Source organism: Lemur catta, chromosome 6 (assembly GCF_020740605.2).
Source record: "Lemur catta isolate mLemCat1 chromosome 6, mLemCat1.pri, whole genome shotgun sequence".
Taxonomy (NCBI): domain Eukaryota; kingdom Metazoa; phylum Chordata; class Mammalia; order Primates; family Lemuridae; genus Lemur; species Lemur catta.
The window spans coordinates 11,490,215-11,516,736 of NC_059133.1; the positions used below are offsets into that span (position 1 = coordinate 11,490,215).

The 26,522-nt window shown below is 43.0% G+C and overlaps 1 protein-coding gene across 5 annotated transcripts in view; it reads right to left on the bottom strand.

Annotated features, from left to right (window-relative positions):
• Positions 1-18,900, bottom strand: part of HMGXB4 (HMG-box containing 4) — a 34,054-nt gene extending 15,154 nt beyond the window's left edge. The window contains exons 1-5 of one of the 5 annotated variants that reach the window (XM_045553001.1): positions 18,799-18,876; positions 14,162-14,260; positions 13,366-13,514; positions 13,063-13,141; positions 11,334-12,289 (exon numbers count right to left, since the gene is read on the bottom strand). In XM_045553001.1, the coding sequence (XP_045408957.1) occupies positions 11,334-12,289; positions 13,063-13,141; positions 13,366-13,514; positions 14,162-14,192 (1,215 nt within the window). In that variant the 5' untranslated portion in view covers positions 14,193-14,260; positions 18,799-18,876. Of the gene's footprint in view, positions 1-11,333; positions 12,290-12,840; positions 12,916-13,062; positions 13,142-13,365; positions 13,515-14,161; positions 14,261-17,151; positions 17,708-18,201; positions 18,275-18,798 lie in introns of those variants that run through there. The other 4 variants (XM_045553003.1, XM_045553002.1, XM_045553004.1 and 1 more) reach the window with 4 other exon arrangements.
• Positions 18,901-26,522: the final 7,622 nt, after the last annotated feature.

Genomic DNA, 26,522 nt, shown 5'->3' on the forward strand with positions numbered 1-26,522 from the left:
AAGGATCCTATTTTTGGCATTCTGGTGAAGCCAGTCCTGTTTAGAGATGTTACAAAAGTTCATTCTGGGTGCTGAGTCTCCTTTATTAATTTAGTAGCAGTTTTATATCCCCAAATATTTCATGCATTCTAACTGAGGATCCAAGAATCCTTCCTTTCAAATCCCCTTTATTGGGCCCAAGATACATCTCTCTCTCTTACACACACACACACACACACACACACACACACACACACACACACACACACACACGAGCGTTTGTGTAATTTTATAGGTGCCCATTTGAAGGGGGTATGGATTGATCAGTCTGGGTGATTCCACTTACTGTTCATTCCACTCTAAGAACGAACCTACACCTTGGAGTGAGGTTGACAGGGTTAATAAATTGGCTTTCCCCAGATAGTTGCTGTATGTTCCTTTCAGTACGTTATAACTCACTACCCAAGTGTGATTCTGGTGTTTGTAGCTGATATAATTTAAAAAAAAAATAATGTCTCCTGAATACATGCCAATGATGTCATTTGGTGCTGAAGAGAGAAAAATCTAGTGGCAATGGACTCACATTCTGCTGGACTAAGAATCTGTTGGCTTTCAAAATGGAGCCTTCTTAAAGGATTTTCAAGGGAAACTCTGACTACAACTTTCATTTCATGTGCTGATATTAGGACCTAACCCTTGTGTAAGATATGACTCCAGTCTGTGAACCTAAAGTTCAGATTTCAAACACAAGGGTTAATAAATTGTTTTGTTTTTTTTTTTTTGAGACAGAGTCTTGCTCTGTTGCCTGGGGTAGAGTGTCGTGGCGTCAGCCTGGCTCACAGCAACCTCAAACTCCTGGGCTTAAGCAATCCTCCTGCCTCAGCCTCCCGAGTAGCTGGGACTACAGGCATGCGCCACCATGCCCGGCTAATTTTTTGTATACATATATTTTAGTTGGCCAGCTAATTTCTTTCTATTTTTTTTTTTAGTAGAGACGGGGTCTCGCTCTTGCTCAGGCTGGTCTCGAACTCCTGACCTTGAGTGATCCACCCGCCTTGGCCTCCCAGAGTGCTAGGATTACAGGCATGAGCCACCGCGCCCGACCCAAAAAGCAACTTCTAATGCTCTTTATAAAACAGTCCTTCTTAACTTTTTTGAGTCATAGAATTCTGAGAACCTGATGAAAATGCCTCTTCATAACTCTAGTGTAAGATCCTGTTTTAAAGGATAAAACATCTGGGGGTTAAGGTATAATACTGCTTATGAATCTTAAAAGTAAAATTTGGCTTTCTCCTACTAATGCCAGGAACCCAATCCCTTCAGTTTCCCTAATATAAATGATGTTAATGATAATGTCCTGGCTGGGTGAGTTGGCTCACACCTGTAATCCCAGCACTTTGGGAGGCCAAGGCAGGAGGATAGCTTGAGGCCAGGAGTTCAAGACCAGCCTGGGTAACACAGTGAGACCCTATCTCTACAAAAAATAAAATAGAAAAATAATGTCCATAATATAAACGATCTTTTTTTTTTAATTTTTAGAGATAGGGTCTTACTCTGTTGCCCAGGCTGGAATGCAGTGGCACGATCATGGCTAACTCCAGCCTCAAACTTCTGGGCTCAAGCAATCCTCCCACTCCAGCCTCCTAAGTAGCTGGGACTATAGATGCATGTCACTATGCCAGGCTATTTTTTTTTATTTTTCAGAGACAGGGTCTTGCTATGTTGCCCAGGCTGGTTTTGAACTCCTAGCCTCAAGCAACCCTCCAGCCTCAGCCTCCCAAGTAGCTGGGATTACAGATGCGAGCCACTGCGCCTGGTTTATATAAATGATGTTAATACCATGTAGGAGACATTGTTGTAAGACTTATCTGTAGAAACTGATTTACACGTCATAGCAACTCTACGAAGTAAGTCCCATTGTTACTGCTAGTGTGAGGATGAGGAAACTGAGATCCAGAGTCCCACATCTGGGAAACGGCAGGGGCAGCATCTTAACACAGGCAGCCTGGCTCTGGAGTCCCCACTCATAAGCACTGTACCATTTGATGTTCTTCTGAATTAACTGGACTGAGATCCCCACATCTGATGTGGCTAAAAGGAATAGCTATTAGGTAAGAAAGGTTTTTCACCAATGCTTTTATTTTAACTACTTTGAATGGAAATCTTTCTAAAATGTACTCTTCTGCTATCTCTCATACTATATCACTGAATATAATTTAAACACTCTGTACAGTGAAAAGAGCATGGCTCCTGCAGTCAGAAAACCTGGGTTCAGATTCCTGTTCTGCCACTAACAGGTGTGTGTCCTGGGGCAGGTCATTTCGCTTATTTCTGTGAAATGGAGATGATAATACCTATACCTCACTGGATTATGAAAATTCAGTGATGTACTAGAAATAAAAAACTAGTGCAGTGCCTAGAACATGTTAAGAACTCTATAGATAGCTATTATGATTGTGATTCACTAACTCCTACACTGCTCTCCTGTCCCCTTCCTGGAAGAAGGCAGGCCCCGCAGCAATACTCTCTGCCTTCTACATGGTTACTTTTAAATTTCTGCTGGCTTCACTATAGTCACATCAACTTCTTGGGGTTCTCTGAACATCCTGTGGCTTCTCCTGTCTCAGGGCCTTCACATATATTTTTCATTCCCTGACTGAAATGCCTACTCCTCTTTTCCACCTAATAATTCCTTCTTGGCCTTAAGATTTGGTTCATGATACCTCTTCCAGGAAGCCTGTCATTCCCAGGTTTTCCTTACACGCCCTCAGCACTCTGCACATGCCTCTGTTGAAGTTCTGAGTACTTTCCTACTGGTTTGCTAGACCCAAAGCTCTTTGAGAGCAGACATTATATGACATCTTATTCATGTCTGTCTCCTTAGCATCTGGCAAGTGCCTGGCACAATGTAAGTGTGGAATAAATACGTACAGAATGAGTAACAAAGTCTCCGCGTTGTGTGTGAAGGGGCCAGAGTGTGCATTCATTTCTTTTACCTTGTCTGATTTTCACAACCCTCTTGCGAATGAAGTAGGCTGGGTGCTAGTTCCCCATTTTAAGAATAAAGGAACAGAGTCAGAGGGGTCCCACTGCCCGACTCAGTGTTCCTTCCCCCAGTGACCATAGTGCTCTCCAAGGAGCTGGAGGTTTTATGACATCTGCTTTTGCTCCCTAGAGTCCCTGCTTTCTTTCTGGTTCTTAACTGTTTCCAAATCTGTGAGATAACGGTAGAGTTTGGCTCCTAAAGGTAAGGTGTTATATTAAGGTGGGGCATCCTATGCATAAAAACAAAGTCTCCTTGCTTAGTCTACTATGTGAAATGAATGGTGGAAAAAAAGTTTTAAAAAGATATTGTAAAGTATAGTTTATGCTTCTGAAGAACTTAGGGTGTAAGCAACAGTAATTATAACTGCAGCTAACATTTACTGAGCCATGCCCTGTGCTAAGTGTGTTACCTGTACCACCTAATTTAATCTAAATAACCCCATTTTAGAAATGAGCAAACAGAGAAGTGAGGAAGCAATCTCAAGAGAACAAAGCTAGTAAGTAGCAGACTAAATAAGAATCCAAATCTGCTGAATTCAAGTCCGGCTTTTAACCACTTCATTAAACTCTGCCTCTTAAGTTTGAAAAACAACATTTTCACTTCTCAAAAGGGCAAATCTCAAATATCAAATACCAGGATACTGTATCAGTTTTCTTTGACTTAGAATCTACTTTTATCTTGTCAAAGATGTATTGTGGAACTGAATAACCATGTCTTAAAGTTTTAGAAAGGCATGTTGTATAGTGGAAAGATTACAGGCTTGGAAAGAAATCTGTATTTCAATTTGGCTCCACATCTTTTCTTCTCTGCTTCTCCCTCTGTTAAGTGGGGCTGATGGCAGCCATCAGTCAAGACTGGTAACGTACAGAAAACGCCTAGGAGAGCCTGGCACTCAGCAGCCACTCAATAGATGGTAGTGACGAATTTTTACCAATTATTGTTGTTATTCAGCCTCAGTTTTGCCAGAGGGAGAACTCATGTAGTATAAGTCTAGTTATTAATATAATTCAGGATTTAGTTTATTAGTAGATCAACAAACAATGCCTGACTATGCCAGGCACTAGGCTACCTGGACTAGCCTTAGGTTGCTTAGAGGAAGTGCATGTATTCTGGAAACATACAGATAACTGAAGGGATACCTCTGAAGTGGCAACATCACAGGACATTATTTTCAGTGGTAGTGAATGGGCTTTTACTGATTCAGTAAAACCTAAAAGTAGAGTAAGTTTGAAATGTAACTGTACCCTAGTTCTCCAATATAAACAAAAAAATTCCACTTCAATGGGATGATCTTTAGTAGGAAATCATTAAGATATTACCACATGATTTTTCTACTCTTTCTTAGAAAGCAGGACTCAAAACAAGCAAAACCAACTAACCAAACAAGGAAATACAAAAATCACTCCCAAACCAAAACAACACGGAAAGGCCACCTTTCACTAGGGAGGTAGTCCAATTTCCCTTCTCCGTGTCAGTCAGAACTCCCCACTAAAAGCCCACCCCTGCTGTGCTCACTTCCACACTGCTCACTCTTCCCTCAACCCCACTGCACTTGAACTCCCTGGCCTCACTAGCATGAGACCAGCCTACTCTTTTTTTTTTTTGAGACAGAGTCTCACTCTGTTGCCCAGGCTAGAGGACAGTGGCATCATCATAGCTCACAGCAACCTCAAACTCCTGGGATCAGGTGATCCTCCTACCTCAGCCTCCCAAGTAGCTGGGACTACAGGTATGTACCACCATGCCGGCTAATTTTTTTCTATTTTTAGTAGAGATGGGGTCTCACTTTCACTCAAGCTGATCTTGAAGTCCTGACCTCAAGTGATCCTCCCACCTGGGATTCCCAGAGTGCTAGGATTACAGGCGTGAGCCACCGTGCCATGCCCAGACCAGCCTACTCTTGAAACTGTCTTTTCTCTCCCTCTGTGATTCTCCACTAACGTAACTGCCCCTTCTCCCTTCTTATATAAGCGCCTTGGTATAAGTGTTCTACAAGATTCCACTCTGGGCTCAATTTCCTCTTATCTTTACTTATTTCATTTCTTGTACATGAATACCCAATTTCTAACCCTCCTTCCAACTGTTTTACCAAATTCCAGGTCTTGCATTTCCATTGCTCTCTGGAAATTCCCACTGAGATGATGATTATAACAACTAACACTTAATGAATGCTCACTAAGGTGCTCAGCATTGTGCAAAGACAAAGTTCCTAAACTTTCTTGGTTCACAGTGCTCATGTGGATGTTCACACAGTGATTGCTTTTTACCAGAGCAATTACACTCAGCCTCACAAAGATGTGGCACTATTGAAAGGAATGTAACGTACATTGTTGAAACCAGGAATTACTTAGATAATAGTTCAAAAGACATCTGACAGATGTCAAGTATTGCTGTTTCTCTTGAAACTTTAAAATATTTAAAATATCCCATGTTGCTCTGATGAGTTTGATGTGGTATGCAAGAGCAGGTTGGCCCCCTGAGGCTCTAAACGCTTTTATGTATATTGCCTCTGTATTGCCTCGTTTAATCCTCAACAACCCTATGAGGTAAGTCTGTTAATACCCACAACTTGGAGTCTAACATCACATTGGTTGTGAGTGGTAGAGGCAGGACTTGGACCCAGGTGGCCTGGCTCCACAGGCCACTTTCAACTACGTAGCTTTGCTGAATCTCCTGATGCTTGCGTCTTGAAATCTAAATCTAACTTGCCTTCTTCTCCCAAACCAGCTATTCTTCTCACCTTCTCTATTTTTAAAAAAATTTTTTTGAGACAGGGTCTCGCTCTGTTGACCTTCTTTCTTTTTATTATGGTCCTGGTAATAGAACGTATGTAAGGTGGAAAGGCTCACAGAGGCCGGCAGCTCCAGTCTCTGCTCCCTGTAGGCCGAGGGAACACCATCCCTGAAGCAGTCTGTTCTATCTCTGGGCAGACTTTGAACATGACTTTCATGGAGTTCTTTTTTATACTGAATCAAAACCCAGAAAAGGATATTTTTTTAAAGCTTCATAGGAAATTTTTATGCCCAACTCAGGTTTAAAAAACACAGTATACACACCAAGAATATTTGTTAGATAAAAAAGTGATTAAATTCAGACTAATGACTACTTCAGATTTTTTTGACACACAAATAGTAACTCATAATAGGGTCTTGTTATAAATTAAAATTCATTTTTTCTAGTAATTGCTAGCCACATGGGGGAATTATAAGTCCCTAACCTTGATGAGATTATTATTATATTGAAGGCACCCAGGTTCAAACCTTAAGAGACATCCCTTATACTCATTTAGGTTTTTGGCTTGCCAGATCTCGTCAATTTTCCTTCAGAGTCTCTCCTGAATCTATCTGTTCAACTTTATTTCGCTCATGCTTTTATTACTGACCTTCTGGACTATAATAGCCTCCTGGGTGGTCTGTTACACGTCTCCTCAGTCTAAGCCACCTTGTAAAGCTCTATCATTTTATTTTTTTATTTTTTTTGAGACAGAATCCCACCGTGTCACCTGGGCTAGAGTACTGTGGCATCAGCCTAGCTCACTGCAACCTCAAACTCCTGGGCTCAAGTGATCCTCCTGCCTCAGCCTTGTGAGCAGCTGAGACTTCAGGTGCATACCACCACGCCCAGGTAATTTTTCTATTTTTACTAGAGACAAGGTCTCATTCTTGTTCAGGCTGGTCTTGAACTCCTGAGCTCAAGTGATCCTCCAGCCTCAGCCTTCCAGAGTGTTAGGATTACAGGCATGAGCCACTACCACCAGACCCATTTTATTCTTTTTTTTTTTTTTTTTTTTGAGACAGAGTCTCACTTTGTTGCCCGGGCTAGAGTGAGTGCCGTGGCATCAGCCTAGCTCACAGCAACCTCAGACTCCTGGGCTTAAGCGATCCTACTGCCTCAGCCTCCCGAGTAGCTGGGACTACAGGCATGAGCCACCATGCCCGGCTAATTTTTTTTTGTATATATATTTTTAGTTGGCCAGATAATTTCTTTCTATTTTTAGTAGAGACGGGGTCTCACTCTTGCTCAGGCTGGTCTCGAACTCCTGACCTCGAGCGATCCACCCGCCTCAGCCTCCCAGAGCTAGGATTACAGGCGTGAGCCACCGCGCCCGGCCCTCATTTTATTCTTAAATTATCATTTAGATCTGCAATCCCCAATCCCCAGGCCGCAAAGCCTACCAGTCCCAGTCTGAATAGGCCACACAGCAGGAGGTAAGTTGTAGGGAGCAAAGCTTCATCATTGTATTTAGAGCCTCTCCCCATGGCTTGCATCACCCACCACCCGAACTCCATTTCCTGTCAGATCAGCAGTGGCATTAGATTCTCATATGAGCACAAACCCCACTGTAAACTGCGCATGAGGGGGATCTAGGTTGCAGGCTCCTTATGATAATCTAATGCCTGATGATCTGAGGTGGAGCTGAGGCAGTGATGCTAACACTGGGGAGTGGCGGCAAAGAGAGGGGAGTGGCGGCAAAGAGAGGTTTGACTGCATAATAAATGTAATGTGCTTGAATCATCCCGAAATAACCTTCTCCTCCCAGCCCTTAGTCCGTGGAAAAATTGTCTTCCATGAAACAGGTCCCTGGTACCAAAAAGGCTGGGGACCACTAATTTAGATCATACCTACACCTTGCTCATAAACCTCAAGGTGCCCATTACCAAGTCCCTTATTTTGGTATTTAAGATTCTCTACAATTTGCTCCCAACCTATTTTTTCAAGACTATGTTTTCATCCATAGATTCATTCACTTATCATATACTTACAAAGTGCTTACCAAAGACATGGAGGAGTTGAAGCTACTATTAGGTGACTAAAACCATCCCTACCATAAAGGAGCTTATAGTCTTTAATGGAGGAAATGGAATATGTACAAAGATAACTCCAATATAAGGAAGAAAATGAGCCCAATAAGAGAGACAGCAAGGTGTTTTGGGAGTTTAGGAATTAATTCTGCCTGGGTAGTTCAGGATATCTTAGAAGGAAAGGCAGAGGTTCAATATGTGAGAAGGGAAAGGTCACTGCAAAAAATGAGCAAAGGAATGGAGAGGTAAGAACATACGGGAAATAAGTTTTCCACGGGAGGTATGTAAAGCAGACCAATTAAGTAGTAAAGCTAAAAAGGGAGGATTAGGACTAAATCCAGATATTTACGAATGCTTGGCCAAGGTCTGGACTTTAATATTCATTCATTTAACAAGTATTTACCATCTGTCTACAATAGGCCAGACTATAGGTTAAGCCCCAGGGACACAGTAAGAGCAAGACAGACATGATCCTGGCCCTCTTGGACCTTACAGTCTAACATAAAAGCAGTGAGAATCCACTGAAGATGCTCAACACAGGACTGTCATCACTGAGGGGGTACTTAAGATCATTCTGGCATTAAAGTGTAAGACTAACTTCATGGGGGAAGAAATGAAAAGAAATGAAAGGGAGGGAAGAGGCCCAAGATAGTGGCAGTGGTAAGGCAGAAGATAAAGCCTTGAAAGTTATTAATGAGGAAGACTCTCAGGCTTAACACTTAAGTGGAAATAGTCAGATGGGAGCAGGGAAGAGGGAAAAGTAAAAGTGAAGTATAATGTTGGAAAAAAATCAGAACAGTGGTTGGCTCTCGGGGTTGGGATTGACTGGGAAAGGGTGTGAGAGAGCTCTCTAGGCTGATGCTAATGTCTGTATCTTGATAGAGGTTTGGTCACACAGGTGTGTGCATTTATCAAAACTCACTGAATGGGACCTTTAACATCTGTGCATTTCACCATACATAAATTTTATCTAAAAAAAAATCTCTGAAAATATTGAACTCAAGTTAATGACATGCAAGCTGAAGTAGGGGTGAAATGTATGATACAAACAACTTACTTTGAAATACATTTTAAAAAGTTAAGATAGATTGATGGATGGATAGATACATGACAAAGCAAAGAGCAAAATAGTGACTGTAGACTCTTGGTGGAGGGTATGTGGTGTTCATGTACAATTCTTTCAATCCCTTTTGTTTGAAAAATTTTGTTAATAAAATGTTGAGAAGAATGGTAAGCATACAGTTTTAAGACTGGGTTGACTGGTAAGACACTAGGAATACAGGAGATGCGGGTTTGGAGCCCAGGATGACAAGCTTGATTAGCGACCCAAGGGGTTGAGGTACCCAAGGCATCTGAGTAGAAATATTTACCAGGCAGCTGGAAACACACGAGTAGAGTTAAATTATTTTACTCTGCTGCATCCTAAACATCTCTGCCTCCATGTATTCCCTCCTACTGAATTCCTTTCCCTCCTCTGAGCTTCCTCTAAATACCGTGCCTTCCCATGTTCAGCACTGTACAGTTAGTTCATGGATTATCATCTATCACTGGACTAGAAATTCTTAGGATAAACAAAACCATACATACGTATTTCATAAAGTGGTTTTCAAACAAACAAATGAATAACACCTGACTTAGTATTTGAACACCCAGGTCTTTATGGTCACACTGATTCTTGGCTCAGAAAGTACAGTGTTGTTTTTTTCTTTCTGAGATAGATACATACACATACACTTTTTAAAAAGGCACCCTTTGCAGTCGAGAAAATAACTTCTATCTCATAGAATGAAATTCAAATTCCTAAATTTTTTTTTTTTTTGAGACAGTCTTGCTCTGTCTGGATAGAGTGCAGTGGTGTCATCATAGCTCATTGCAACGTCAAACTCCTGGGCTCAGGCAATCCCCACCCACCCCCTACGGTCTTGGCCTCCCAGAGTGCTGGGATTACAGGAATGAGCCACCGTGCCTGGCCTCTTAAATTCTTAATATATCCGATTTTCTCTTCTTAGTAGCTTTTATTTCAGATTTAATCTGACATTTCATTTTGCAGAACTATAAACAAAAGAAGAAAATGGTTGTCCTTAGGTGGCAAAACTATCCTTGATTTCTTTCTTTCTATTATTCTGAGCTTCTATATTTCTACAAAAATTTTTACTTTGATAACAGGGACAAAAAGTCTATACATTAAAGGAAACCATTAACGACACAGTCATCAGACCCTAAAGTATACTGCTAGAAACTTTTGAGTTGTGAAGAAAGAAATCAAACCAAGGTTACTGATTTCTCATTCCTGTAAACTAAAATATAATCTTAAGGCTCACTCCCACCACCGGCTGACTGAATGGACTCCCTCTTGGCCAAAACTAAATTTCCTGACATGAGGAGGGAGGTCAGACCATGCCTCATCATGCCCCCCTCCCTTCTTGGAGACATCCTTTGTAACCCATTAACAGGCCCAAGGGTGTGCAAAACAAACCAGCAGGTCTTTAATTTACACAACAAACATGTCCCTGGGGCTTGTCTCTGATTAACAGCTCCTTATCTTGAAACATTCCAAGCCTTTATACAAAGCTTCATGTCTTTAACCAATTACAAGTCAAAGAATCTTTAAACTCACCTATAACCTGTGAGCCCCACCCCGCTTCGAGATGGCCCACCTTTTCAGGCCAAATCAGCGTATGCCTTCCACGTACTGATTTATGACTTTACCTGTGAACCCGTCTCCCTGAAATGTATAAAACCAAATTGTAACCCACCCATAGCTGAGTCCACTTGTTCAAGACCTCTTGGGCGTGGCTCTCGGTCATGGTCCTCAAATTTGGCTCAGAAAGAAATCTCTTTAAAATTATTTTACAGAGTTTGGCTTTTTTTCCATTGACATTCCTCTCTCTCTAACCAGAAGGCTCCCTAAGGTCAAGAACTATGTCCCTGCTCACATCTGCACTTCCCGGCACTATCCGTAGCATTGAGCTTGGTATACAGTAAGCAAGCACTCAAATGGTGAAAGAACACACATTTGACACTAAAAAGAATACTAGGTAGTAGCCAACTCCAGTTAGTGGAAAGCCATTAGCTTATTCTGTTATTTGCTCATTATTCTACCAATTTTGACAATCTATTTTTCAAAATGAACTAAAAGAACACCTTTCATACATATCCCAACTGTCTCAGGCAACAGTGCTGCTAAGTGAAAGAAACTGGGTTTAGCTCCTAGGAATTCTAAGAACCAGTCAGAATAAGCAATGGTACACCTAAACCTGTTCTTGGCACAATGGGAGAATAACTCTATTAAGAAAATCCATGAATAATTAAGATTGCTCCTATTTTTGTACCAGGCAGACTCAACCACTGGTAATATTTTATACTTTATATCATTCCAACAGATCTCCCTGACCATTTTAAATTCCCTGTGGTTCACCTCAATTGTTTAACTCCCAAGTCTACTTACTATCTAGGAAGAACCTATTTCATCTCTTACCTCCACCACACTTTAAAAAATGTTTTACCTTTTCTCCCCTCTCTCTCTCTTTGTCCTTCTCTTCTTTCTTCTTTTTCTTCTCACTATGACCGTCTGTATGGAGAGCAGGAAGTGGCGCGGGAGGGGCAGGCGCTCCAGCATATGGGATGGCGGGAGGAGGGGCAGGTGTCATTGTGACCTCTCCCACTGCTGCAGCAGAAAGTCCTGAACTTCTCTTGGACTTGGAGTGTCGCTTCTCTTTGTGTTTTTCCTTGTCCTTCTTCTTTTTGCTCTTCTTTGACTTCTTTTTCTTCTTGATTTCCCGGTAAGAATCATCTATCACTAACTCCCCAGCTTCTAGCTCCCCCCCAGAGGATGAGTCTGATTCTACTAGAATAGGCTCAAGCCCTGAAAAATCAAGGTTAGCACTGTGGGATTCTGGGAATTGGGAGGCGTCAGACCCACAGCCTTCAGGGCCAGGAGATGAACGTGGGTCTGAGGATGACTTGTGCTTCTTCCGGGCTGTTCTCAGAAAGCTCTGTAGCTCGTGTCCTAGGAGTAAAGCACCTTGCTCATCCCGAGCTGATTTCTTTGAGGATTTTTTCACAGTCGCTTGTTGAGAGGGATGTTGAAAAGACTCCTCATCAACTGAGCTGCTTCCCTTCTCCTTTGGTGAGAGAATAAGTTTCATCTTTAAACCATCAGGCTCACGAAGGGTCAGTGTCTCTGTGTTCACATAGAGCGGTTTCATTTTTTTGGATTTGTGGGAGCCACCATCCTCCAGGGATAGTTCCCCACTACTTCCGCTTACTTTCTTTCTGTGGTGTTCCTTTCTACTCTCCGAATGGCTTGAAGAGCTGGAGGATTTCTCCCCGGTCTTTTTGGAGGGCTTGGCGCCTGCTGCCAGTGGGGAAGTGATAGCTCTTAATAGGTCCATGGCTGTATCAGTAGGTTGCGGGCTGGACTTTTTCTTTTTCTTCTGTGACGATTCCAAAGATGAAATGTCTAGAAATAATCAAGAGAAGTACTGTCAATATGACAGGGAGCAACTTCTCACACTGTCCTCTCTCACCAAAAACACCCACCTAACAAAAGGAAGAGGCTAACAGGAATAATTTGAAGGGAGACCCTTTAACTGATCCTAACATTCAGAGATGATGTCCATGTGCTTCTTGGCTTGGTATATTTTGCCTCTGACCCTGGAGACAGTTCCTGCCACTAAAGTTGTTTTTCTTCACTGAGTCTTCAGAAGCAACCAGAGAGCATACCCAGAATGGACTGTAGCTGCGGGATTACAGGTAGTTACAATTTAGATTGCAGACAGAGTATCATTTGTTTGCGTGTTCAGGACAAACCCGTTCTGATAAAAGTTTAGTCTCATCAGCTATGTGCATGACACAGCTAAGAAAACTGGTTCTGTGAGTGGACATACACTGGTTGAGAAGTGACCCACAGGTGCAGGCCAGAGGGCCTGAGGACTACATATGGCAAAAGGGATGCTAGATAACAATGGGCACAAGATAAGTGGATGATTGGGGGGAGAAGGAACCTGGTACCTGGTGTATCACAAATGAAGACTGTTCTTCTATGCTGAATCCTCCAAAATACCAGCCCTCCACCTCTCTCCTCCTTCACACTGGTTTATCGGCACTCAGAACAAGAACCACTGTCCTGTTAAATAGGCCACTGAGTCAGCAACATCTGGATCCCTTTCCCCTACCCCGACTCCAAGAACCAGTGATGTGTTTATCCCACCTGTTGCCCCTTTCCGTCCTTACCTGCATAGTAGTAATCATCAGAGGAGTGCTTCCTCTTCTTCTTGTGTGTGTCCGTCCCCAAGAAGTAAAGTTCACTATCCTGCAATCAGACAAGAGGAAGAATTAACCAAGATGACAAGGCAAGAGCAGTTTGGAACCACTCTTGCTCTTTGATGATATTTGACTTTGGAAAACAAAGTACAGGAAACAAAAACAGAAGGAAACAATGTTTTATTTTTCTTTTCTAAAGTTTTTAAAGGACACTTCCTTCTTCAAATATTAAGAAATATGATAAGCAGTAGGATTCCAATGTTTAGGATTTACCTTTAACTTCTTCTTGGAAGAATTCCTGACCTGAGCAGCAATTTCTTCCTCTTCCCGTAAAAAGTCTTTATAAGAACGTTTCTTTTCTCGTTGGCTTCGGCCAGCTGCAAGGCCTATGTCCTCAAAGGTGTGATCACCATCAAAGCAATCTGAGAAGCACAGGTTCATTTGGGAAAGGAAATAAGAAAGTAAGTAATAACCAATTACCATGCATATAATGCAACAGTCCCTCTATTATCAAATCAAAATAATGTTTCAATAAGTTCACTGAAATATAGGGCTAGACCCAGGGGGACAGAGTATTCCTTGATGACCTGGCTGCAAATACAAGAATCAAACCTGAAGAAACAATGCTTCCATGCTATGCAAAGGTTCCATGTGCATCCTCAGACATAGTTTCTTAGCTGTGATTTGGCAGGTGGACACAGACTTGCAGAGGTAAGGCTGAAAAGAATGAGGATTCATGTGCTGTGCTGCTCTGTGGGAGTCCAGTATATGATTCCTATCCCCAGACTCCTGCACACTGGAGCTGGCAAGGACCAAGAGTGCTGCAGGGGGTCACCCCAGTAAACTAAGAGACTCTTATTTCAGACTCTCGTGTTGGAACCCCTGTCCTGGTTTTCGTTTCCATGGGCCCAATCTGGGGATGACGTGGAGGCTGAGTGTCATAATAGTGCTCTGGACCACCACTTGGGAGTCCAGGCTGTGATGCCCAGTCCTGGTCTCTATATCCATGGGCTGCAAGGATTGAAGAGGATACCCCCTTTGGAATGCTTCTCAGATTAAGGGGTCATACCTTCTTTCTTCACGGAGTCATCATAAGCCATGGCGGTCCTGCAAGGCCTTTGAGAATGTGTCACTGTGTCCAGGCTCCTTCCCGTCTACAGGACCAGGTCTGAGAAACAAAGAAGGAAAACCCTCCTGTAATGCGAAATGACTGTGGAGAAGCAACCTTCCAGATGCAAATGCGTAGTGATCCAAGGGCCCACTGGAAGGGCAGCAAGAAATAAAGGAGTATCTTGTCACCTCCTCATTCTGTTTGTAAATATATTGGGGTTGAAACTGCAAGAAGTATGCTAGGCTTAATTAGATTTCAGTCATGAATTAAGGTTGTCATTTGGGGAGGTATATAAAATACCTCCTATATAAAAAATATTTTCAAAATTAATGAGAATTTCTGAAATGCCAACAGGACTGGGCAGAAACTGACATTAAGTCAGAGGGATAGGTTCATTCAATCATGGTTATAAAATGCAAAGGTAAAGCAAGATGTAGAGGAAGACAGATTACACCCAACACTTGAAGACCACAAAATCCTACCAACTAGACTGGTGAAATGGTAAAATCTATTGTATTGCAATTTAAACAGAAATGTTGATAACACCAAAGGGATATTAAGACGTTACAGCATAATTTCTTTTGTATTTTGTTGGGCTATATGAGCTTGCTTATATTTATAGAATTATAAAAATAGGTATGCTGCTTACTTTAGTTTGTAAGTTAGTACTCTGCTTTCACCACTAACAAGCCTTTCTTAAAGGCTAGGTAAAAACAGGGAACATTATCTTTTTCATTGGTGATGAAATTTTTATGATTATTAAGCTCTTCAAAAATAAGAAGTCTTATAATTTAAATATCCTAAATAATGTATTAAAATTAGAAAAATTATTTGGCATTCAAGTTTATATGTCCATTTTGACTTTGAAGATGACAGTGCTATAAGAAACTGCACTGTAAGGTAAAGTTCTTCAAATACTTTTAAGGACAAGCAATGTCACAAGTCCTGTAGGAAATTTAAAAATTACATATTAAATATTTTGGAAATGTTATCTCATCCAGCTAGTTAAATGCTTAAAAGTTAATCTGATTGGTCATTTAGTTTTATTTTACCTTCATTATTATAACGGGATTTAGAAATACTGAAGGACACTGCAGTGATACTATTATTAATCCCTTTGGGTAGGTGTGGACAGTACTGAAGTATGAAACTTTTGTGAAAGAAAAGATGAATTTAATTAACAAGGGAAACTTTCATAATAAGAGTTACATTTAAAAAAACAAAAAGCAAAGACTTATTTGCAGAAATCAGATAAAATACAACGCACAGGCAGGTCTAAGTTGAAAACAGAAAAAGAAGTATTACCAAGAATGATTTATAAGATTAAGAAAAGAAACATAAAAAAGCATTTCTCCATGTTCCTGAGAAGTGAAACAAAGAATGGCCTTGGTCAAGGTAAGAGAAGCTAGGATAAAGTAAAGAAACTACATTAACTGGATTATTTTAAAGATAAACTGGAGAACTGCCTGCTCAACGGCTTTTTCATAGGAGACAAAGGGGATATAAGGTCAGGCCTCAGGTAAAAAACACAAAGAGGCAAGATACATAATGTAGCCAGTTTTCAAGTTCCAGCATTTAAGTATCAAACTGTTTTAAATGGAAACTGCTGTCCTCCCCTTTCCACTCAAGTGGTGCTGACTCTAAAAGGGGTGCAGGGAAGGGAAGGGGACTGTCATATAGGGAACTATATACATTCATTTGAAAAGTCTATCTTTTCATTGGTACTAAAATATTGAGTTTATAAGAAAAACACACAAATCATGTTGGTTTTCATAGATTGGTAACACCAAGAACTACCACAACTAGAGAGCTCAAGTCAAATGCTTTTCGTGTCGAATGAATTTTGGCAAAGAATGTTTGAGAAATAATGGCAAAAATCTTAACAATTCAGTGTCATAAATATAGTCATCAATCTGTTGACAACAACAAAATGCACTTCTGAATGTAAGCAAAGGCAGGTTCTGAGACTTATAAACAGGCCTTCCCTGTGGTAACATCAAAACCAACATAAAACAGAGCTGAGCAATCTAACAGAATAGAAATAAGTCCCTCTGAAGACAGTATGAGAAAGAAAACGACTGTGACTTACTGTATTATGGAAAAGCATTCATGTTCTTATAACTGAGTGCTTTAAAAAATAACCAGTGGATTTAAAAAGTTGTGAGAGGGAATAGAAAATTATGAACTGCTCCTCAGAAGCACAGGCCAACACAGGAAATGTGCTGGCGTTAGCATTATGTATCAGAGTTAGGCCCACTGCTGTTCAAATTTTCTTAAAAACACTGAAGAGCATTTTATAAATTACCGGATTAAACAACCTGAAGGAAAAAAAAATGAATGAGCCTTGAAGATTAGTCCAATTCACTAAAGAACTGGGGCAGCCGAGAGCTTGAAAAACTAAAATTAAACACAATGGACTATATCAGAGCTTGGGCAGACTGATGGGCTCCGAATTTCTAGGTTCTTTAAAATCAGGGTATTATTGCAGTTCAGGGATTAGTTTTAGTTGCTGACTCATAGAACAAAGATGATACCAGATACAGAAGTCTCAAGCAACAGTGTGAAAGAAAGGCAGAGTTTAGGCAACATTTATAGAAGATCAGATGAGCCCCTGATATTCCTTCTAGGTCTTGAATATTATTCACAATAAATTCAGAGTTCAGGGGTAGGAAGCAGATTATGAGGATTAATGAAAATGAAAAATATCAGGTTTGATTTTCATGTTAAAAAATAGGTCATAATTACATTAAATGTTGGCAAATGTAAAACAGGTGTTAAACCCATTCTCCTGAATTCCATAATTTTGGAGTTCATAAAATTCAATGTTGTCAACTTCAAGAGGCAGGGATAATTTTGTCTGTCTCAATGTGCTAAGATATGACAACATAAGTAAAAGTTCCTTATTTAATATTGTTTATGGAAGAAACATGCATCATAAAAATGTATACCTATGAAATGTGCAAATTGTTAACTGGCTCTTCAGAGACTTTTCTTCAAGATACGAAAAACGGGAGGCAGAGTTCCTTTTCCACTTGTAGACAAATATACCAGTTATGTTAAGGCATAGGCTTTCAGGATGACCAAAGTAATCAGGGATCTGATGATCTAAAATAATCAGATAGAGTACTTTGTACTCTATACTGAAAAAAGTTTCAGAAGGTGGTTTTCTGAGGTAATCTGAGCTGTAGCAATCATTAACAATCTTCTTCATCCAATAATGTAAATGAGTATTGAAAAAAAAGAAACAAACTGAGCCTCATAAAGTGGGCAACAAGAGAAACCCTAAAATCCAAGTTTAGTCCAGGATGAGAGCTTTGCCCAAGATTCTGAGTTCTCTTCTTCCTGCACGCCTTTCAAGAACTCAAACTGCCCGTCAGTGAAGGTAAAGGAAGATGCACATCCAGCTGTTGCCAGTTTCTGAAATTTTGTTGTTATTGTTACTTCTAGTATTCGAGCAGGTGATGCGATGTCTTCTCATTTTTCTTGAGGTTTCCTCCAATCTCTGAACACAGCGACTCCGAATTCTCTTGCTACTCCCTTCTCCAGGGACCTACCTATATGCAGCACTCACAGCCCCTGCCAGCTCTGGAAGCTGCAGAGATCCCGACAGCCTGGGATGGGGATTGAATCCTCTCATTGCAGTGCAATTAAGCGGAACCACGACCACCGCACAGATCGGCTGACAACACACATTTCCATAGACCAGCAATAGAAATTTTGACAAGCCTTGGCCAATCAACAGGCTTTATTTGGGATTCAGTTTTTTATTTATTCTGCTATAAGGGAATATAATCAGCCACCAGCTTAGCCATCAGAAAGAAGGGAGGTAAATTTTCTTCTTCTTTGCACGATATAAAGTGACTCTACAAGTAGTAGTTGTGGAAAGAAGATGGGCCTGTATGGAAAAGAATCCCACTACGAAGGTCCGTTCAAACTGGATCGCACGCAAAGAATACACACAATACCAGGTTATTCACACAAACAGCCCCCAGGATCACCATTTTTACGGCCCCCACGGCAAACCAATGGGGTTCTCCCGGCAGTTTTGCTGCAACAGCTAGTTCAACAAAGCTGTGAAGAGGAAAAGAAGAAAGCTCCTCGTATCCTCTCCTGCCAGCCGAGGACCCAGCCCTCCCGCCGGCCCGGCCCTGGATCCCTTTCCCCCTGACAGCCCCAGGGACCCCCGCATCCCGCGTCCGAAGCTGCAACTCTGCCCAGACCCGGGTTCCCGCGTCCCCGGCGGCCGCACGGCGCCCCCGAGGGCGGAGACGGGCCGGGCAGGGGGAGGGGCGGCCCCGGCCCGCAGGCCCCCGGGGCGGCCGCACGCCCCCTCCCGGCCCCGCAGCTTTCCCGCCTTCCCCATTTGAACAGCTCCCGCCCGCCTTCCTTCTTCGGCCCGCTCCTGCCCCTTCCCGGGGGCGGCTGCGGCCGCTACTCCAGTCCCCGGCTCGGCCCCTGGGCTAGGCCGCGACGGGCCTGGGGCGTCCCCGGGGAGGTGTCGCGGGCCCAGGGCGGCGGGTGGCAGCAGGGCGGGGCTGCCGCCGCCTCAGGGTGGGAGCCCAGCCCGGCCTCGAGGGGGCTCCGCTCGCCGCTACCTTCACTCGGCTCGCCCGGATTCCGCCTCAGCGCCGCCGACAGCCGCCATCTTGGGGAAGGAGAGAAAAGCGCGAGCCGCCAGGGAGCCTCAGTCGAGCGCAGAGCGCAGACTCCGACTCAGGAGGGGGAATCCCGTTCGAGAAAGAGCGCCGAACGCATCGAATGAAACTCGGCTTGCTGAGAACGGGAGCTAGTATTTATGGAGAATTTGTTATGTGTCAGGCTTGTGCTAGAAGCTTGAAGAACATTATATCATTTAATCCTCTCAGCATCTCTGTGAGGTCGGTTTTGTCACAATTTGCAGAAGAGAAACAGGTTCACAGAGGTTAAGTGACTTGGCCAACGATGCATAGGTAGTTGGACTGCGAGCCAGGATGCTACTCCAAATCTTATAATTCCTAATCCAGTGCTTTTTCTCCAAAAACTGTGCTGTTTGTTTCAACCTTTTTATACAGCAATTCCCCCCTTTGCAAAACCTAGATCCATCCAGATTAATAGCGGTGGTGCTTATTTGGAATTTAGCATCTGCATTTGGATGTTTGGCATATCTGGGGTGAGGTGGAAGACCATATATCTTTGTAACAATGCACTGTGAAATAATTTGCATGGCGAATCATCTACATTCCTCTCCATAAATTATTTTCATTTAAAACTTAGAAACAGTCTTCAGAGGGATGAAGAGATGTCATAAACAGGAGAGAACCCGATTTTTCTGACTTGTGGATTTTGCTGATTTTTTATGGAGAACCTGGACCAATGGGTAGAAATTACAGTGTGCAGAACTTGGTTAAATATGAAGAACTTATTTTTCTAGCACAGTTTAATAATATAATGGGCTGCCTTATGAATAGTGAGCTTCCTGTCACCGGAGTAGTCCAAGAAGAAACTGGTGTCTTAGTTACTGCAAAGCAGAGAGGTTAGAGATGTAGATTGGCTTCTAGAGTTGTGAGCCCCATAAAACTCTATTCAAAATCATGTGTTTGTGCACATGTGCGTTTTGGGGGGCTCAGGCCCCACCAAAGATTAAGAACCCCTGTCCTAGTGGGCTTTCCATTTCAGAACTGGATGAGTGCTTGAAGATGACGTAGTCATGAGACCAAGAGAAGCAAGGTGATTTGTCTCAGATCACACTGCTGATTGGTGACCAGATAAGGATTAGAAGCCAGATTGTTGGACTCTTGGTTCAGTGCTCTTTTTGCCACGTCATGGTCTCTCCCCTTCTGCATTGGGTAGGAGACTGGATTCTGTTTAATAGCTGGTGAGATGCTGAGATGTTAAAACACCTGAAGCAAAATTGCTGAATTTATTCCCAAAATGTAACTGCTGTGAATTAAAATAAAATCTTAAGGCTCCCCCTACTGGCTGACTGAATGGACCCCCTCTTGGCTAAGGGAATATCCTAAGACTAAATTTCCTGCCATGAGGAAGGAGGTCAGACATGCCTCATCATGTCCCCCTCCCTTCTTGGAGACATCCTTTATAACCCAGTAACAGGTCTAATGGTATGCAAGGCAAGCCTGCAGGTCCTCAATTTACACAACAAATATATGTCTGGAGGCTTGTCTCTGACTAACAGAGCTCCTTATCTTAAAACATTCCGAGCCTTTATACAAAGCTTCATGTCTTCAACCAATTACAAGTCAAAGAATCTTTAAACCTATGTATAACCTGTAAGCCCAACCCCGCCTTCGAGATGGCCCACCTTTTCCGACCAAACCAATGTATACCTTCCACGTATTGATTTATGACTTACCTATAACCCCTGTCTCCCTGAAATGTATAAAACCAAACTGTAACCCAACCACAGCGAGTCCACTTGCTCAAAGCTTCTTGGGCATGGCTCCGGGTCATGGTCTTCAAATTTGGCTCAGAATAAATCTCTTTAAAATTATTTTACAGAGTTTGGCTTCTTTTCCATTGACACTGCAAATAATAAAACTAGCACCATGGCTACCTTCTCATTAGCCCCCATCCTGTTCACCAAAAAAATAGGCAATGAGTTTCTCCAGAAGATATAATACGTTGCATTTCTGGGACGCCTTGCCTGATGTTAGGCTTTCCTTCGAGGTATTTAAGAGCCTTAAGAATGTATTTTCTTTTTGTTCTTCAATACCCAGGATGTATTGTCAGGATGTTTTCCGTTGTAAGTGACAGAAACCCAATTTAACATAGTTTATCAGAAAAGGGGAATTTATTGGTTCACATGATTGAAATTTCTAGTACCTTGTGGCATGGCTAGATTCAGGGACGGACTCAAGCTGGTCCCTTGACATCTCCCTGTGGTACTTTCCTCTGAGTTGGTTTTATTCTCACGTTCAGGTGGTGACTCCTGTAAGGCTGGTGGCAGGCACCCCTCCCCTCCCTAATGGAAAAAGAAGAAGCCCATGAGACCTGCCAAGGACAATGCCTGCAAGGCCCAGCTAAGTTAAAGGATGACCACACCTGCATGGTTACCCTGATAAGAGTCTGGGTTCCTGGAGTCCACACATACCACCAGCCCTTCCTATTTCTCAATACCTGCCCTAAAACTGCAATAAAGAAATTCCTCACTCTTTGCGCCAAAATCTTCCTGCCGAAGAAACCCCCATTCCCCAACCCTAAAAACATATATAAGCCCACTCAAAACTTCTGAGTGATGTGACTTCTCGGATCTCTCTCTCTCTCCTGGGACCCTAGAATCTTGCCCGGGCCCCTCTCTTGGGACCTGTTACCCTCACCCAGGAGCGTCCCAATAGAGCCTCTTTACTTATCCCTTTCAACTCTGCTCATCTTTCTTTCTCTGGCGATGGCCCAATCCAAAAAACCTTACATTTGGTGTTGAAACCCGGGAGGGTGCTTTGACTTTTGGCTGCGCCGCCCCTCCTGTAGACTCTGGTCTTAAACCTTGCAACTCCAACAGCTCCAGGCTTCATCATCTTTACTGCTAGCAGTGTTTCTGGGGAAGAAGATTATTTTTTTCTTTTTGCTTTGGCAAAAGTCATGGGATTGACTTTTATTGCCTGAATTGGATTGTGTGTCCAAACAGAAAGCAATCACTATGAGCAAAGCTGTAGGGTATGCTGATTGGCTAAATTGTCACATGCTCACCTCCAAAAGTAGGGTAGGGATAGACACAAGGAAAATCAGGGGTTATTGTCAGAAGGTGAATGGATGCTAGGTAGGCAAGAACAGTAGCTGTCCAACCAGTGTGCTGCTAGCTTGGACCTAAGTGCCCCTTGAGTCCCACTGAGTCCCTTTTGTCCCTTTTCATCCCACCTGAGGATGAGGCACATCAAGTTCTTTTTTGTCTTAAACTCCCATGCACCTGAAGTCAGATTGCTCCTCAGCCTACTCTCTCAATCACAAAATGCCATTAACTTGCTCCCAGTGTTGGACCACTGCTCATGCATTCGTTCATTTAACAAATAGTTATTAAAAACACAGCACGTACCAGGCACTGCCCTAGGTGTTGAGAATAGAACAGTGAACAAAATCAAGAGTCCTTGATCCTGTGGAGCTTACATTCTTGTTGGGTTGGGGGCAAAAAAATTAAAACATAGATAATACATTAGTTGATGGTCAGAGGTGGAGAAAGATGATGCTGGGTAGGATAAAAGAGCACCAGGAGGGGGTGTGGATGGGAATGGACTGCTGTTTCAAATAGTGGTTGGGGAGGCTAGCTCAGCCAGAGGTGGGTTGGTGGTGGGGGCCAGGAGGTCATAGCTCCTTGAATGGATTCAAGTCCTTCCTCTGGACCTAGATGGAAAAGTATTCTCTGTTGAACATCTTATCATAGTTCTTTTGTATTTTTGAAACTTGGAAAGAGAGAAAGGAGGATCCCCTTGGTAGCCTGAGATGGAGAGGAGTCTGGTCACAGTGTACTTTGTGAATAAGAATGCCTTGTCCCACACTGGGTTGAGGGAGGCCTCTGGAATAGGTGAAGACCAGGCATTCCGTAAGTGTGGGGCTGTTCTCTGGTCCACCTGGCCTAAGTAAAACTGCCCAGTGCATGGCAGCAGCGGGGGCAGGGGGAATTAAGTAGTGCTTGCTTTGGGTATCTCCTTCTTCAGACCATTTCTTTTGCTCTGCCTTTTTTTTTGTTTTTGTTTTGTTCTGTTTTGTTTTTTGAGACAGAGTCTTGCTTTTTTGCCCAGGCTAGAGTGCCGTGGCATCAGCCTAGCTCACAGTAACCTCAAACTCCTGGGCTCAAGTGATCGTCCTGCCCCAGCCTCCCGAGTAGCTGGGACTACAGGCACATGCCACCACACCCAGCTCATTTTTCTAGTTTTAGTAGAGATGGAGTCTCACTCTTGCTCAGATGGGTCTTGAACTCCTAAGCTCAAGTGATCCTCCTGCCTCAGCCTTCCAGAGTGCTAGGATTACAGGTGTGAGCCACCTCACCTGGCCTGCTCTGCCCTTTCTAGTTGTGTTTTCAGCAGCTTCTTTGTGTTAGGTCTGATAAGAGGGTGCAGTCATGGGTACATACATTAGGCAGAGTGCTAGAAGTCATGGGACCTAACTAAAACTACCTTAAGAGACAAACTGAAATGTATTGCTCATGTAATAACAAAAAACACACTCAGAGCTAGAGAGAAGCTTCCCTGCTGTACAATTGGGTACAGGGATTCATTTTTTTTTTTGAGACAGAGTCTCACTCTGTTGCCCATGCTAGATTGCCATGGCATCAGCCTAGCTCACAGCAACCTCAAACTCCTGGGCTCAAGTGATCCTCCTGCCTCAGCCTCCCCAGTAGCTGGGACTACAGGCATGTGCCACCATGCCTGGCTGATTTGTCTATATATATTTTTAGCTGTCCATATAATTTCTTTCTATTTTTAGTAGAGACAGGGTCTCATTCTTGCTCAGGCTGGTCTCAAACTCCTGAGCTCAAACAATCTGCCCGCCTCAGCCTCCCAGAGTGCTAGGATTACAGGCATGAGCCACCGCACCCGGCCAGGTCCAAGGATTCAAATCCCTCCTTCTTAGCTCTATACTCTCAGGCTGGCAGTCCCATTGGACCTAGAATTACAGCCACAGGCTTACATCCTTACACTCTCCTGAGCAGAAAGGAAAGAGTACTTTCCCACACCAGCACCATGGAAAAAATCCCAGGGAAGAACTCTAATAGGCTGACATGGGGTCATGTGATCATTCAGTATTGTGCTGAATAGTTCCTGGCAGAACTGCAAAGCGGGAATAAGGCAGGAGTAGTTCCACAGAAGAATGTGTGTTCTGTTCTGGGAACACAAACAATGTAGTGAAGCAATGATCCTCTGATCCTGCTTTTGAGAAATTACTGTCCTCTCTGTGTGTGGTATGTGTGTGTTTGCATGTATGTGTTGTGGGAAATCTAAAACAAGTCCATAATGGCCATGGGACATGTGAAAAAGCAATAGATGTGCTACAATAGATGTGCTGTTGCTCATTGGGCTATTACAACAGCTTCCTAACTCAGTCTTATCTTCCAGCCCTCCCACCACCACCACTTCCAAGTCCATCCCCCCATAACCATCAGGATGAAGCATAGCTAAGGTGAGCTTGTACTCTGGCTAATGAAATTTGAGCAGCTCCACGTTGCCTGCACAATAAAGGGCAAGCCTTTTTAATATGCCTCACATTCTTCTCCACCCTTGATTTTTCACATCCCTCAACATCAGGCTCCAGCCACCCTGACCCTCTCACCGTCCCCGAAGCATGCAGGAAATTGATAAAACAAAGAGCTAGTTCTTGATAGGATGGTGGGGGGGGGGAGAGAGAGAGAGAGAGAGAACAGATTACCATTGTCAGTAATGGAACAGGAGATATTACTACAGACCTTGCAGATCTCACAAAAAATAATAAAGGAATACTATCAACAACTCTACACATGTATATTTGACAACCTAGATAAAATGGACCAATTCTTCAAAAAACACAAACTACCACTAATAGATCATTTTACCATCCCTATAACTAAAAAGTAAATTAAGTAGTAAAACAATTTTGAAGAGGAAGAATATGGTGTCAGGAGTCATTCTACCTGAATGCAAGACTTATTATATACCTACAGTAACTCTGTGGTATCAGCAGAGGGAGACACCTAGATCGTTGGAACAGATTATAGAACACAGAAATTAACTCATACAAATATGCCCCAGTGATTTTTGACAAAGGGGAAAAAGCAACTCAATGAAGGAAAGACAGCCTTTTCAACAAATCGTGCCGGAGTAATTGGACACCTGCAGACAAAAACAAAACCTTGAACTAAGTCTCACACCTTGCACAAAAATGAGCTCAAAATGGATCATGGACTTAAGTGTAAAACCCCCAGAGGGTGTCCAGCTTTCCCTTGGGTTTCCTAAATTTCCCAGGTGCCCAGAGGTTCTTGTGCAGACCTGGGATTCAGCTCTTGTTCTGCCTTTCCTCTCCCCAGCACCCCTCCGTGATGGCCTCGTGGTCTTCGGGGTATCTGCAGTGACGTGCCTCCGACAGAGCCGCCCACTCCCTTGACCCCAGCTTCGCCTTCCTCCACCTCTCTGTTTGTGCTTAGTCAGGGGAGTCACATGGCAAAAATGCCTGGCCCCAGGTGTCCCAGGAGGTCCTCAGTGATGAGATCCTTGAGAAGGATGTACAGCCATGTCTCGTCTCCAAGGCACAACCACAGTGCCAGACGGCTGGACTGTCACCACTCTCTGAGGGCAGAGTTCTCAGGCTGAGTCCAGGCCATGGGTCCAGACCCTCATCACCACACCCTCAGTGCCCAGCTGCCCGCCTTCCTCCCAGGATCTGTCCTTTCCGGCCATCAGGCTCCAGTTGCAGCTACCCTGATCCATGAAATGTATTTGAACGACTTTGAACTTCAGATGGAAGGGATCAGTGTTCCTTTCCCTCTTCTCTCTGAGGGTGCTGCTCATATGTAAAGCTGGCCGCAAATACATAAGTAAAAAGCCACGGTCTGATGAGGGAGGATTGACATCGCGTTATTCTCCCAGTGGTTGCTAATTCTAGGCACTTGTTTAAGACCAACTTCCTGGGACATGAAGAAGCTACTTAGTTTCCACCCAGTCCAAACCTACTCCTCCCCCAGTCTGTCTTAGGGGCCACATCTGGGACCATTTAAGCATGAAAATAAACAATGGTGGTAACAAATTACAAACACTGAACAAAGTAGGAATCATTGTGTCCACTGATGAAATAAGTAACGAGCTAGAAGGGAAAGCCCTTCCTTACAGAGGAAAAGCAACTAATAAAAGGAGAAAAAAAATAACACTGCCACCATGTGGCAATCATTATCACAACAGAGGCTCAGGCAGGAATGGTCAGGGGATGCTAACACTAGTGGGTGGGCTTAGAGGAGTAACAGGATAGTTACATAGTCTCAAGTTAGTTCTGCACAAGATACTTATTAATTACAAAGGAAAAAATAGTAATGAAACTGCAGAGCAACCTGGAAGATGCCACTTCCTCCACATGATCAAAGTCAGCATCACCAGTAACGAGACAAATGACACCATGAACTGAGGATATGATGTACTGAGGATACAAAGTGTCACTCCTGTGGCATTCTTACCAAAAGTGTATAACCTGAATGTAAGTATGAGGAAATGTCAGGCAAACCCCAAATTAAGGGCATTCTGCAATATAACTGGCTTGCACTATTAAACAAAATGCTAGTGTCATGAAGTGTGCATGAATGAGCACATGCATGTGGCTGAGGAGCTGTTGTATATCAACTAAGACTAAAAAGACCTAACAGTTGGATTTT